Source organism: Crocodylus siamensis, chromosome 2 (genome assembly GCF_052110815.1).
Source record: "Crocodylus siamensis isolate JL-2025a chromosome 2, ASM5211081v1, whole genome shotgun sequence".
Lineage (NCBI taxonomy): Eukaryota > Metazoa > Chordata > Crocodylia > Crocodylidae > Crocodylus > Crocodylus siamensis.
In genome coordinates this window covers 90,889,205-90,901,464 of record NC_143396.1, presented here as the reverse complement: position 1 = coordinate 90,901,464, position 12,260 = coordinate 90,889,205, and the positions used below count along the sequence as shown (strand labels likewise).

Genomic DNA, 12,260 nt, shown 5'->3' with positions numbered 1-12,260 from the left:
AAATAAATGCAAGTTCACTTTGGGACACGTGAGGGTTAGTGTAGGAAGAATGGAAAGAGTACAGGGAACATTCAGTCTGCAGTATCATTTGTTTTCCTTGTGAAGCTGATAAGGGAAAAATATATATTTTGCTTAGCTTTATGCCCTTATATTGCTGCTTTGCAATGTAAAAAGGCCACCTGAAAAAGTGTTCTTAAAATTCAATATATTTTTTTTAAACATTTGAAATGCCAGGAGGTCAAATCCTGATCTCACCCTTGTTAGTCAATTACCCAGAAAGTTTCCTGGACATCTTAGAAAATACAACTTAGTTTTCAAAACATGATGGAACCATGTCCAGGAAACCTCTGGGTAATTGACTATGGGTAGAGAGGTAGTGGATGGAACCAGCGAGGATATTGATCTGCATCACTCCATGCAGAGCTCTCTAAAACAGTAAGTAGTCCTTCATATTAACTAAGCATTAATAGAGAAAAAAAAGTTAACAGCTAATACCTGATAGCATCTCAGTGCCTCAGCTTCTGTAATATCACCGCATCATCATTTCATTAGTTTTTCAGTTACGAGATTCCCAGCTTGACAAGAATACATTTAGCAATGTAAAAACAAATAGAACACCTTTAACAATCCATGCCATAGTATCAAAGTAGGTTGTTGCCTACAAAAGCTAATGCCTCTCTGAACCAGTTAATCTGTGAAGTGCCACCCTACCTTACCTTCAATTTTTAAAAATCTATCACATCTTACTCTGTTCCGATACAATTGTCCCCCAGCTACTAACAATGTGGCTTAGTCTCAAAGGCAAAACTGAACTGTGGATCTTTTTCTCCACTTGCACAAATGTTATGCCAGTGTAACTCTGGTGTAGGCAACAGAATTACAGCAACATACATGAGCAGGGAATCTAGCCTAGGATTTGTAACTAGGGGTTAAATTAAGGAGGCAGTTGGCAGATTTCATGGGTAGATTGGAGCCAGCCATGCCTTTCATGGGCTTATTGCAGCCCCTGCCCCACCCTGGTTGGTTAAGAGGCCCTGGTGGACCTACTCCTCACCACTGATTGGTGGTTCTAAGGCAGGGGCGAGCAATTATTTTGGGCAGTGGGCTGCTTACTGAGTTTCAGCAAGCCATCGGGGGCTGCATGACAGGCAGCCCAGGGCAGATAAATATTAATTTTCTAAAAATTTTAGGGGCCCTGCAGGCCGGATAGAATGGCTTGGCGGGCCACATCTGGCCCTGGGCCGTATTTTGCCCACCCTTGTTCTGGGGGTTGTATGACAGACAGCCCTCATCACTGTGAATCATACAGCCCCCCCCACCCCAGCACTGATTGGAGAAGGGTGAGGCAACCCTCAGCCAATCAATAGTGAGAGGCAGCAGCCATCTTTAGCTCCACTTCATGCTAGCAGCTCCCCCACCCCCCAGCTGGGTTGTTTTATTTTCAGCAAGTTCCCCCCCCCACCCTCCAGTATTTCACAGGCATTGCCCAATTTCATAGGCAACAATGGATTTGAGTAGGTTTCTATTTATAAGAGCTCAAGCTTCAAAGATGCATGCCATTAAAAGATAGTGAAACAATCTTTTTAGGCAGGCATCTACTGCTTATTTTCTCATGGGGCTGAGAAAAATAACTGGTCTCCACTGAACACCCCTAGAATCATGTTGCTCTTGTAAGTTATACATTTTTATTTATTTATTTTACAAGAATGCAGGGAAGCATTCGGAAGTTCAGAGATGGTAGAATTAAAACTGCCTGTGTAACCTTAATTCTTCCTACTTGCGCATGTGTGTTATGACAGACTCCAATGACATGATAGCATACCATTTTATTAGAGAATCCCCACCTCATTCAGTACCCAGGCAGACCCTCCTTACACAGAGAGCAGCTTTTCGATGTTCTGTTTTCTCCCACTTGTTCACTGAAGCAGCACGTTGTATACTTACTGCACAAAGAAAATTACAGCACAATCCAGAAACTTCGTGGGGTTAGGTTCAAAGATGAATATTTGCAGATTAGCAGAGGGTGTATGGAGCTACAGCAAACAGGTGTGAGGGACCACCAAGATGCTCCAGTTGATGGCTATGGCTTTTATTTCAAAGCACTCTGCTTTTCTGCTCCTACATACGGGACTGTTGCTGTGCTCCAGCTTAGTGGGGCAGCAACACTTTGAAATAAGAGCTGTAAAGCTGTGCAGCGTATCCTTCATTCAGCCACCCCACTGTGAAATAAGCTGATTTCAGGCTATACCCAATTCAGTAAACCAGGTTCTACTGTATTAATTTCTTCATGGGCTTCCTACTGAGCATCAGACAGGTTCATAAACTTAAACTTACCTTCACAAACCCTGGAAGTAAGGGCTAATTTCCCCTTTCCAGATAGTGCAAACAAACTAATGCTGGGTGCTCAATTTAAGATGTTTAGGGCCTCATTTTTCAGTATCTTTAGCATTAGACAGGACAGTTCTCAGTGACTGTAGTGGCAGCCGAGCACTTAGTGCTCCTATAAGCCAAGACCCATAGTGTTTAGTCAGGGACCTAGAAGAGAGGTTCATTCCCCCAGTAACCACCTCTAGAACATTTGATCCAAGTGACATTCCCTGAATCAGACACTTAGTGGCAGAGGCAGGGACTAATTCCCTGAAGACCTGGAGTCTTTCAACTGTCCCAACTCACCTTTCCCTTGCTTCAGTTCTTATATCAGGGACGTGCCTTGCCATTAAGGACTACCCTCTGCTAAATTTTGGGTACGTTTCACAACCCAAAGCAAGAGGGAACTAAAGCATTTCAAAAGGAAAAGAATTTAACATGGGTCTAACTTGCCATTTGTCCATATACTTATCCACAGAATCACTTCAGTTAAAATCCCTGTCCCAAATCAAATCAACCAGGGGAAGGCATACAGGAATGGGAAATTTCAGCTAAAGCTTGAAAATAAGCCACTAAAACAGATCTTATAACGGTAACCTTTACAGAATGTAGGCGTACCAATATCCTGCCTGTACTTACTCCCCAGTACAATAGCATCTCTTTCACCAACTAACACTGAATCTGTACCACTTCATCAGTGATCCCAGGGCTGTCTCCTTCAAACTTGACCCCCTCACCACCCACACTATGCCCAGAAATGAGGTGAAGAACATCCCAAGCTGTCACTCCCTAGACCTCTTCTCCCCAAGCCTGCTGAGAAGAGTACTGTGGGGCATCCTCAGCTCAGATTCACCACCTTGTTTTTGGATTTGGCACAAGCAGAACAGGAGCAGGTAGGGGGTATGCTGTGCCTGAGAGTGGGCAAAGTGCTGTAGGCATAGCCTTGTTCTCCATGAACTCCTCTGAACTTGTGCAAGCCCCCTCACACATTTTCACTGCCCTTCCCTGTCCCTTTGTTGCTTCTGTTGAATGAAAGCAAGAAACCAAATCCAAGTAGTAACATTATTATGCTTGGTGTTCTTTAACCCTAGACCACTGCAAACCTCCTGCACTTCCCTTCCAACAACACTGTCTTAAACGGTCATGAAGCAAGCAATAATTTGTTCCCTCAACTTCCCAAAATGTAGACCACTAGTTTCATATATGATTGCAGAATCCACTGAAGTGCTACAGTTCAAAGCAGCCAACAAGAACTGGGGTAGAGATCCTACATTCTTCAATTTACTCTGCTCTCTCCATGTTGTAATGATCCTTCCCCCTTGTGAATAAAGCAGTGCCTGGCTCCTGAACAACCACTCCCTTCCCACACTGCTTCTGCCTTGGCCCATGTAAGGAGTAGAAGAACCGTAAGTGTGCGCCAGCTGCACCAGTTCACTGGTTTCTCTTCTCTACTCGGGGGTGCCCTCAATGGCCTTTACAGCTGAAGCCTTTATGCCAGAACATGTATGGTGAATAAGAACTGGGATACAAACAAACCAAAGCAAAACACACAAGCTAATGAAGTAGAGAGACCAGATGCTGTCAGCTGTGTCAGGAAATGGCATGAGAGATTGTTGGGAGTTTAACTCTCCAACAAGACAGCTGGAAAAATTGCCAAGGTAGGCACCACTCACTATAATGAAATTAGAACAGACAGCCAGGGAAAAAACACTCCTGCCTGTCCGTCCAAAGTATTTTTGTAAGCATTCTTCTCAAACACTATGCTGAGAAGCCAGAAGATTCACAAACAAATGCCTGCTCCTAAATCCTTTCCCAACACACCCTGCTCTTACTTTTCATTGGCCTTATAAAAGGCCATCACTATCATTATCCTCATTTTAGAGATGGGGAAACTAAGGAAATAGGTAAGTGAAATGTCCTGTTCAAAATCACTTGGGAGGCCAGCGGTCAGTGTGGGAATTGAAACTGGCATCCCGTGCCCTGTGAAAGTCATCCTGCCTTCCTCCAAATTTCTACAATGGGATACACCAAATCAAAATTTGCATTGCATAAGCAAAGTTCCCACTACCTGGGCTCCCAAGATTTCAGTCTGTCAGATGTCTATGGAAAAATACAGAAAGCTGACCATTTAATCTTAAATCTCTCATCCTTCCTCTTTGAAGTTGACAGTTTCTCAGTTTGTGAGGGCTTTGCATAGTGCAAAAAACACCAGTGAAAGATTCTACTAACCACTGTAGTACTACTGTATTTGCACTTAATTAGGAAAAACATCCCCCCCCTTCCCTCCCCACCCTCTGTTCCCTGCCTCCCCTCCCCCGCAAAAATAAAATCACTAGCCTCTAGGACTGACTTTTTTGGCTAACAACCTATACCAGGCACTAAACATAACACTCAATCTTCTTTTTCGTGCACAGAGTTTAGTCTTTGCATCTATGGTGATTTAAATCTGTCAAGTAAGAAGTGGACAGGACAAGGTTTTAATCAAAGTAAGGAATAACAACAGTTTTATTTAAAACTTCCAGTAAAGACGACCCACTAGTTTTGGAATAAAGTACTTAAAAGTACTACAGCTTAAGTGAATATAAAATATTAGCAGAAAGAAAAAAACCCCAAAACAGTAAAAAAAAAAACATTTTTAAACACCTTTTTTTGTTAAGGTTTGAAATGGTTCCAAACAGGGGTTTTAAGTCCTCTGAACATTTAACAGTTACTAACTTTGGCAAAACAAACTTCTCTTACAAAAATTAAAGCCTACTTCTGTTATGTAAACTGCATAAAACTGCTACATAGTTCAAAAACAGACTGTACAATTTGTCTTGAAATATACAGAACTGCAGTCAGAAGCTTAATTTTGCCCTCTTGTCAGCCATAAGAATTAACTAGCTGCATAACTGCTTTGGGGGGGGAGGGGCAAAAATAAATCAGAGTTAAGATCAAGCCACTATAAAAACAGTAAATTGAAATACACAGCAAAATTCAGGCTTCAGTTTTGTTTCTTTAAACTAACACGCTATGTTTACAGTATATTCTACATTTCAGTTGTCATTTTCCCGTCCCATCCCTTCCCCACTTGTATACTTCTAAATCCTCTAATCTAACCTAAATCAATTCTAAAACTTTCAAATACACTGTACATACATTTAGCAAAAAGCAGACCTAACATTCTTACAGCAGTATGGTCAGTACACATTTTCAGAGAGATTATTACATGTGATCAAGACTAAATCATATTCTTTAAGAGAACAGGAGCTATCACTAGACAAATCATTTAACAATGTATTTTAGAAAGCCCATGGGAAGCAGATTTCCACACAGGCTCTCAAACCCAGAGAACACAGAATGATAGACAACAAAAGCTGAACATATGAAAAAGGAGACCTCAGAGTGCCAGCAACAGGGAGATCCCTTGGGAACACAGTGCAAGACTTTGTTTAATAGTTAGGGATGATCAAGACAATAACAAAGTCCTGCCAAAAGATTTGCAGAAATCAGTTTTATAATAGAATTTTACAATGTAAACCAAAAATTCTTGATGCCAACAGTATGTTAAAAGGTTTCGGTTTCCCCCCACCCCAAATCCCGCAGTTGGTCACAGAGGTTAAGTATTATCAAGGCTCTTATTCAGCTGTTACCAGTTCCTAAACGTGTCTGACTCATACATCCTTCAAGTACATGCAAGGCTCAAAAGTCTCTAAAACACAGAAGCTTGCGACTCTTTAAGACACAGAGGAAATAGGATTATGAGGTGAGCCCATCTGAGTGAGAACTTTGTCCAGCCACTGAAGAGGACCGTGCAGATGTATCTCAATCCAGCATGGAGTGCTCGTTACATCTTGGCGATGATATTCAGCTCCCCAGCCCTGGAAACAGTCATATGGTTAAGTTATCTGATTTAACATGGTCAAATAAATAAGTAGTACTTTGATCATGTTGTTTTATGCAATACAGACAGTAACATATATCACTTTGTCTTGGGCAAAAGTCACTATTGTATCTGTTTACACCAAGTCCTCTAACATTACTTAAACAACTGACACAGTTTTATAGCCTTAAAAGAAAAAATGCAAAGATGTAGTTCAGCTACAACTCATGGATCTCATGATGGTCCATGCCTGCACAACTCCCTTCTTTCTGGAGATTCCCAAACCCCTTCTCCTTGCCATTATTCTCTTGGAGGAGAAGGACCCAAGATAAATACTTTAAAGGAAGCCATTTAAATGCAAATAGATTGAGGCCCGCTTTTAAGTATGTGAGCTCTTCTGGCCACTGGAAAAAAAAGTGAGAAAGATTTGAAGAGATGGGCTATAAGGAAAAGAGATTAGATTGTCCCAGGGGAAGAAAGTTTGAAGAAGCCTCATTGCTTTGAGACTAAAAGGAATGCAAGCTGCAATGAAATGCTGCCAGACACATTCCTAGGTTCAAAAAGAGGTGGCCACAGATTGACGTGCACCTAGGAAAAGGTGAGTTTCTTCAGTAGCAGGATGGTGCACCGGAGATGAAGATAAGCCAAAAGTATCCTGGCCAGTTTTGTAGCCATAAAACAGCCACTGGATGCGATTAGTGCAGTGCACTTAAGAGACGGTGTACCAAATGGCCTGGATATTCCCCCCCCCGCAATACTATATTGGAAGAAGGTGGCAGTCACCTCCTAGTTGAGCTACTGATTAATAGGAAGACAATGATGGCTTCTCTTTTAAAATAAAGAGATTCAATTACAAGATTTAAATTCTTCCCAGATCACTGGTAAACTAAACTCAATGTACACGGTGCAATACAGTAAGCTGTCTTCTGGGAAGACATCGGGGACAACAGATGGAGCAAAGGAATCAAAGGCAAGGTTCTGCACTGTTCCATACTAACCCTTAAAGAGACATGTCTGAAGCGACAGCCACTTAAGATTAAAAATAATACTGGCTTCATCTGACAGCCTTTAAAATTTCTGATTACTCCTTTTATCCCAATGCACATTCCTCCCCCACCAAGTCACCTTAATGGATCATTGCTACAATCCTTACAAGTAACCTAAGAATGGAAGGATATGCTACAGAGCCCAGAGACCAAATGCCAACCATTTCTTAGGAGGAGGATGTGTATGCTACAGGGCAGGACTAGCTCATCCATTTAAGACAACCCTCCTAGGTCAGCCAGAGTTAATGATTTTAACTGTTTTCAGGAACAGATTATCATTGAATATAACACTTAGTTGAAGGATACAAAAGTAACCTCTAATACACAACTTGGCCGTGATAAGCAATAAAGGTTAGTGTGTTGTTTCTCTGGATCTAGAGTAAGTGAAGAGACGATGCTCCATATTTACAGAATGCCGCATAATTGCTTAAGCAAACACAAATATTCATTTTCAGTCTTGGAAAAATGGACTAAGAGGTGGGTAAATACAACATTTGGTAAAGGAAATATTAACAGCTAAAAAATGTGATGGCACCTACTCAGGTGCATCATTAAACAAGCCTATAAAAGCTAAACCCACATGAAATGCACCTCTGGACTACAGAAGTCTGTGCATCAATAAAGCAATGTTTGCCCAGAAGAACAGCTTTGTATATTTAATATTATGCAACAAACTTCTCTTTTATAGCGCTGTTAATACAAGCCGTTAAAATGTTTATTCTCAATGAAATACTTGATAGGTGAACTTCCCTTAAGGAAGGGGGGGCGAGGAGGGAAAGAAAGGAACTGTTTATAACATTATTAAAATACACAAATATCTCAAGATACTTCAAGAGGAAGCACTTATCTTTATTTGGGTTTAATTTTTGTAAATAATAACCCTTACTTACCTTTACAAAACTCATACGAATAGTGCACATCTTGGTAAGCTCATACACTGTTTCAAAGCCATGGTTCACTGACTGAGCCAGAAGCTGAGCAAACTCTTGGTTGTTGAATATTTTCAAACTGCAGCCACTGGGAATTTTGCACACTGTGGTCGGATGAAACCCATGGTGATAGTTGCAGTTCCGACTCTGCACAAAAATACTGCTGTCACTAAGGCATTCAGCATACACTTCTCCGCCAACATAATAGAGGTGAACTCCTAAGAGGGAAAAATATTGGTGATGGAGAGGTCAAATAAATACACAATACAAACTTCTTCCCCTGCGTAGTATGTTGATGGAGATACTTCCATGTTTTTCAAGCTCTAAGAATGCATATCATGTTTCAATCTCTAGTCTGGATGATTTAAGGCTTTATTGTACCTCCACGTTCTACCAGTAAATTTGCTTTTCAAATCAACTGTTTAATGGCAACATTAATTTATTATAAACACAAAGTATCAAATTCTACACATAACCGTCCTAGAAGGGGGATTTACATGGTTAGATAACCTGTTTAAACAGACAACCCGAGGATCCATATTTCAGGACACAGAAGAAGAGACACGTCTCCTTCAGGCCCACAAGAGTCTTTAGTAAGTAAGAAAGTCCTGCCTAGGTCTGTATTGGAGGCCCTGAATGCTGGCATGCATCTTAACATAGCTTCAATGGAGGTGCATTTCTAAGGGGTTGAAGCAGAGGAAAGGGTTTCCAGATGGATCCTCATTCTTGGGGTTACCGGCAGCCTTTTCCTATGGCAAAAAAGCAAATGCCAGTGGCATAACACGAAGTGTAAGGAAAACTGAAATTTCTTCCCTCCAAACTCTCTGGCAGTTTATAAATTTTAGGAAGTGCAGAAACTTTTACTTTTGGGCTTAAATCCTCTTCTGCTGAAAGAAGTCATTTGAAAACAGCAAGATGGCAAAGGTGGGGAAGGAGGAGGGTATGGACAGAGGTTCAAGAAAAATCTTGACTATATTTAAATGCTATATCCCCTTAAGAATTTCCTGGTGACAAATTATGTCATTTGATTCACAAAACAATCTGTGGCTAACTTAGAGTTGCAAATCTGTTCCGTATTTTTTTTTTTTTTTTTATAAAAAATATTTGTGTGTGTATGAACATAAACATCAAAACCACACATTAGAAGCATAACATTCCTGCCATCATTGCTTGTATACACTTGCCTTTTGAAAACATTTTTGCATTTTCCACCCTCCCTCAACTGTCTTTGCTTCTTAATCGGGTGCAGTTAAAGTTTCAAAAGGACTTTACTTGCAGCTTGGCTGTTTTTGAGAGTTTACTTTTACATTTGAAATGGAAAATAAATGCAGTGCTATGCAAAAATACATCAATATTTGTTAGAACAGGGTACGGAGGAAAGGAAGGAACAAGAAATATAATTTAACGGCACAGCCTAGGTGTATGAAAAACTGCTGAGGTCTGCAAAGGTATTAGTGTGGAGAAAGGTTTTCTAGTTAAAGTTTATGGGCAATATTCACAGGAGGACACAGGTTTGGTAGTACTGACATTTCTCAAGCCAAACATTCAAGTGCCTGGATCCAGAAACAGAATTAAAACCCCCCAAGTTAAATGCCCAGCAACATGCCTTCATGATGCAAAGTAACAGATGCAGAGATGCTCTAAAACAGAAAATAGTACGGTATGTTAATGCAGCATGGCACCCAGGCTAATAAGCTCAGCTTCTCACCTCTGCCAGCCAATGGGAAATGCTTCCTCCTCCTACCTCCAGATGTGGAAATCTACCTGGAGCCCTGAATTAAGTGTTTGAGTGAAAATGGGAATCCCAGCCCAAACCTCTTACTCCAAGACTTCTGTGCCCAGCTCATCCTTTTGTGTAGAAGTGACTGGCTCACTCTTTTAAAGAAACTCAGCTGCTAGGGAAGAAGATGGGGGTGATGCCTACTTTTTGTATGATCCCATAGTAGTTGGACCATTTGCTCAGGAAATGAGACATTATGGTTCAGGCTATAAGAAAAGCTAGGATGGACTTGCTTTCCACTTCTCCCCTTGAAACTGAGCCACTCGAACTTGGGCACTTAAATTCTGCCTAGATACTCTTTTAGATGACAAAGTTCCTTAGCAAAACCTGCCTTAAGAATCTTCCAGACAGCCATGTTGGTTTTCAGGGAGTTGCTAATATTATTAGGGCACACACTGCCAGTGTTGTTACCTGGCTCCGTTAGAGGTTAGGTGTTACCCATCACATTTGGCTTCTCTTATTTGCAAGGGCAGTGCATGCACTGTTGGGGTACCACTTATGATGCTGTGTCCCTACCAACCACACGGTTATAAGAAAAGGACCACAAGCTTTTTATCACAAAGAACTGAAGCTTGGCCAGGTTTACTGTCCACAAACAAGCCTAGACATCTATGACCAGCTGGTCTCTGGTGCTAGCTGAGTCATTTCCAGGCACAGCATAGGCATGAACATTCCTGGATTACGAACTTGATTCCTAAACCTGGAATAAAGTATTAAGGGTTCCCAAGGCCTTTTCATACTCTGACCAAAACTTGATGTTTACAGCATATACATTCCAGTTCTCACTAATTACTAGACCATATTTAGGTGATATTAAACTACATTCTACTTTTTACCAATCAGTCGACCTTTCCTACCTGTTCGCAATGTCATCGATGCTTATTTTGGTCTTTTATACTGATCTTAAAAATCAATTGATTCTTTATTTGCTAGCCTTGCAGGCACCTCTAAAACCAATAGCTCCTTCTCCAGCACTTCTGTGCAATCCATATATGGTATATGCCTAGTTTCATATTCACTGGGGCTTACTTTGGTTTGTTAACAGAGCCTGCGTGATTTGTACATGCATTGATCAATGGTTGTATTAATTCATACTCCAGCAAGACTTACACTCTTCACAGTCCATTTTATATTAATATACATTTTTTTCCAGAGACTGTCACTCAAAACTTATACCTGGGAGTCTGGCCTGCCCACACCTTAACTCCTCAACAAGCCTAACGTTGATTTAAAAAGCAATTCTTTACATTATTTGTATTATGGTAACACCTAGGGACCCTTTTATGCTGGGTCCTCACCATATATTTAAGAGATGACAATTCTGCATTTCATTTACATATCTGCAAAATTAACCATGCTGGCACTAAACACAAAATATAGCCGATGCCAGTTCTTTTGCAGGACACCAATCTAAGTCACAAAAGGGTAGATAGTCACATACATTCACTGAAAATCAACATTTCGGTGCTAAACTGCCTTTTCTGCCTTTAAAAATTTCTTCTTTAAAAATGTATAATAAATTAATTAGGTTTACATTTCTGCACAGCTAAGTTGTCTGTGTCAATAACTCTTAGTCCCAAAATAATTTGTTCAATTCTATGGTTCAGGTTTGAGGCTCATAAACCTCAATAGCAGAGCTCTTTAATTTTAATTAGAACAAGTGTTTAAGGCAGCTGGTTTCATTACAGTCTAAGTACCTTCAGACAATGAAAAAATTGATTAGAAGACAGAAAGCTTCCGACAATTATATAACAGGTGAGAACAGCACTTTGCTTCTAACACTTGGCAAACAAATTACATATTTGCCAGCATTCTAGTGAACACTGCACAATGCATGATAGTCTGGCCTTGAGGCAAAAAGCCCGGTTTCCCATGTTAAGCCAAAGAATAGAAACAAGACAGCGAAATGTACCTTTGCCAATATGCCGCCTTGTGTTCTCAATAGTGGAATTTCGGTTAACATTAGAGAGAAGCCCAAGGCAAAACCTGTTTTTGTTGTTTGAAGGATCAGTGAAACCATCCACCAGCACACTAGTGGAGGAGGCATGAAATGCCTCCCCAACACGATTATTGAGTTCATAGTAGACAATGGAACACCAGTGTTTCGGCTCTTCATAGGCAACTGCCTGAACATCTGCAAAGAAACAAAGAAAAGGTTGCAAATTAAAACAGTCCTGGAACTAATGAGTGGCTGAGCTTTAAAGATCTGTAACTTGGAGACTTTGGCTTAAGATCACTGAAAGGAGAGCTGGATAACAACTGTAATTAAGTGCAGT

The 12,260-nt window shown here is 40.7% G+C and overlaps 1 protein-coding gene across 3 annotated transcripts in view; it reads right to left on the bottom strand.

Moving 5' to 3' along the window:
* Window positions 1–4,830: 4,830 nt before the first annotated feature.
* SMAD1 (SMAD family member 1) overlaps window positions 4,831–12,260 on the bottom strand; it is a 67,765-nt gene continuing 60,335 nt past the window's right edge. For all 3 annotated transcript variants that reach the window (XM_090036340.1, XM_090036337.1, XM_090036338.1), the window contains 3 exons: window positions 11,897–12,118; window positions 8,166–8,422; window positions 4,831–6,227 (listed from right to left, as the gene is read on the bottom strand). In XM_090036340.1, coding sequence (XP_089892466.1) covers window positions 6,084–6,227; window positions 8,166–8,422; window positions 11,897–12,118 — 623 coding nt within the window. In that variant the 3' untranslated portion in view covers window positions 4,831–6,083. The remainder of the gene's footprint in view (window positions 6,228–8,165; window positions 8,423–11,896; window positions 12,119–12,260) is intronic.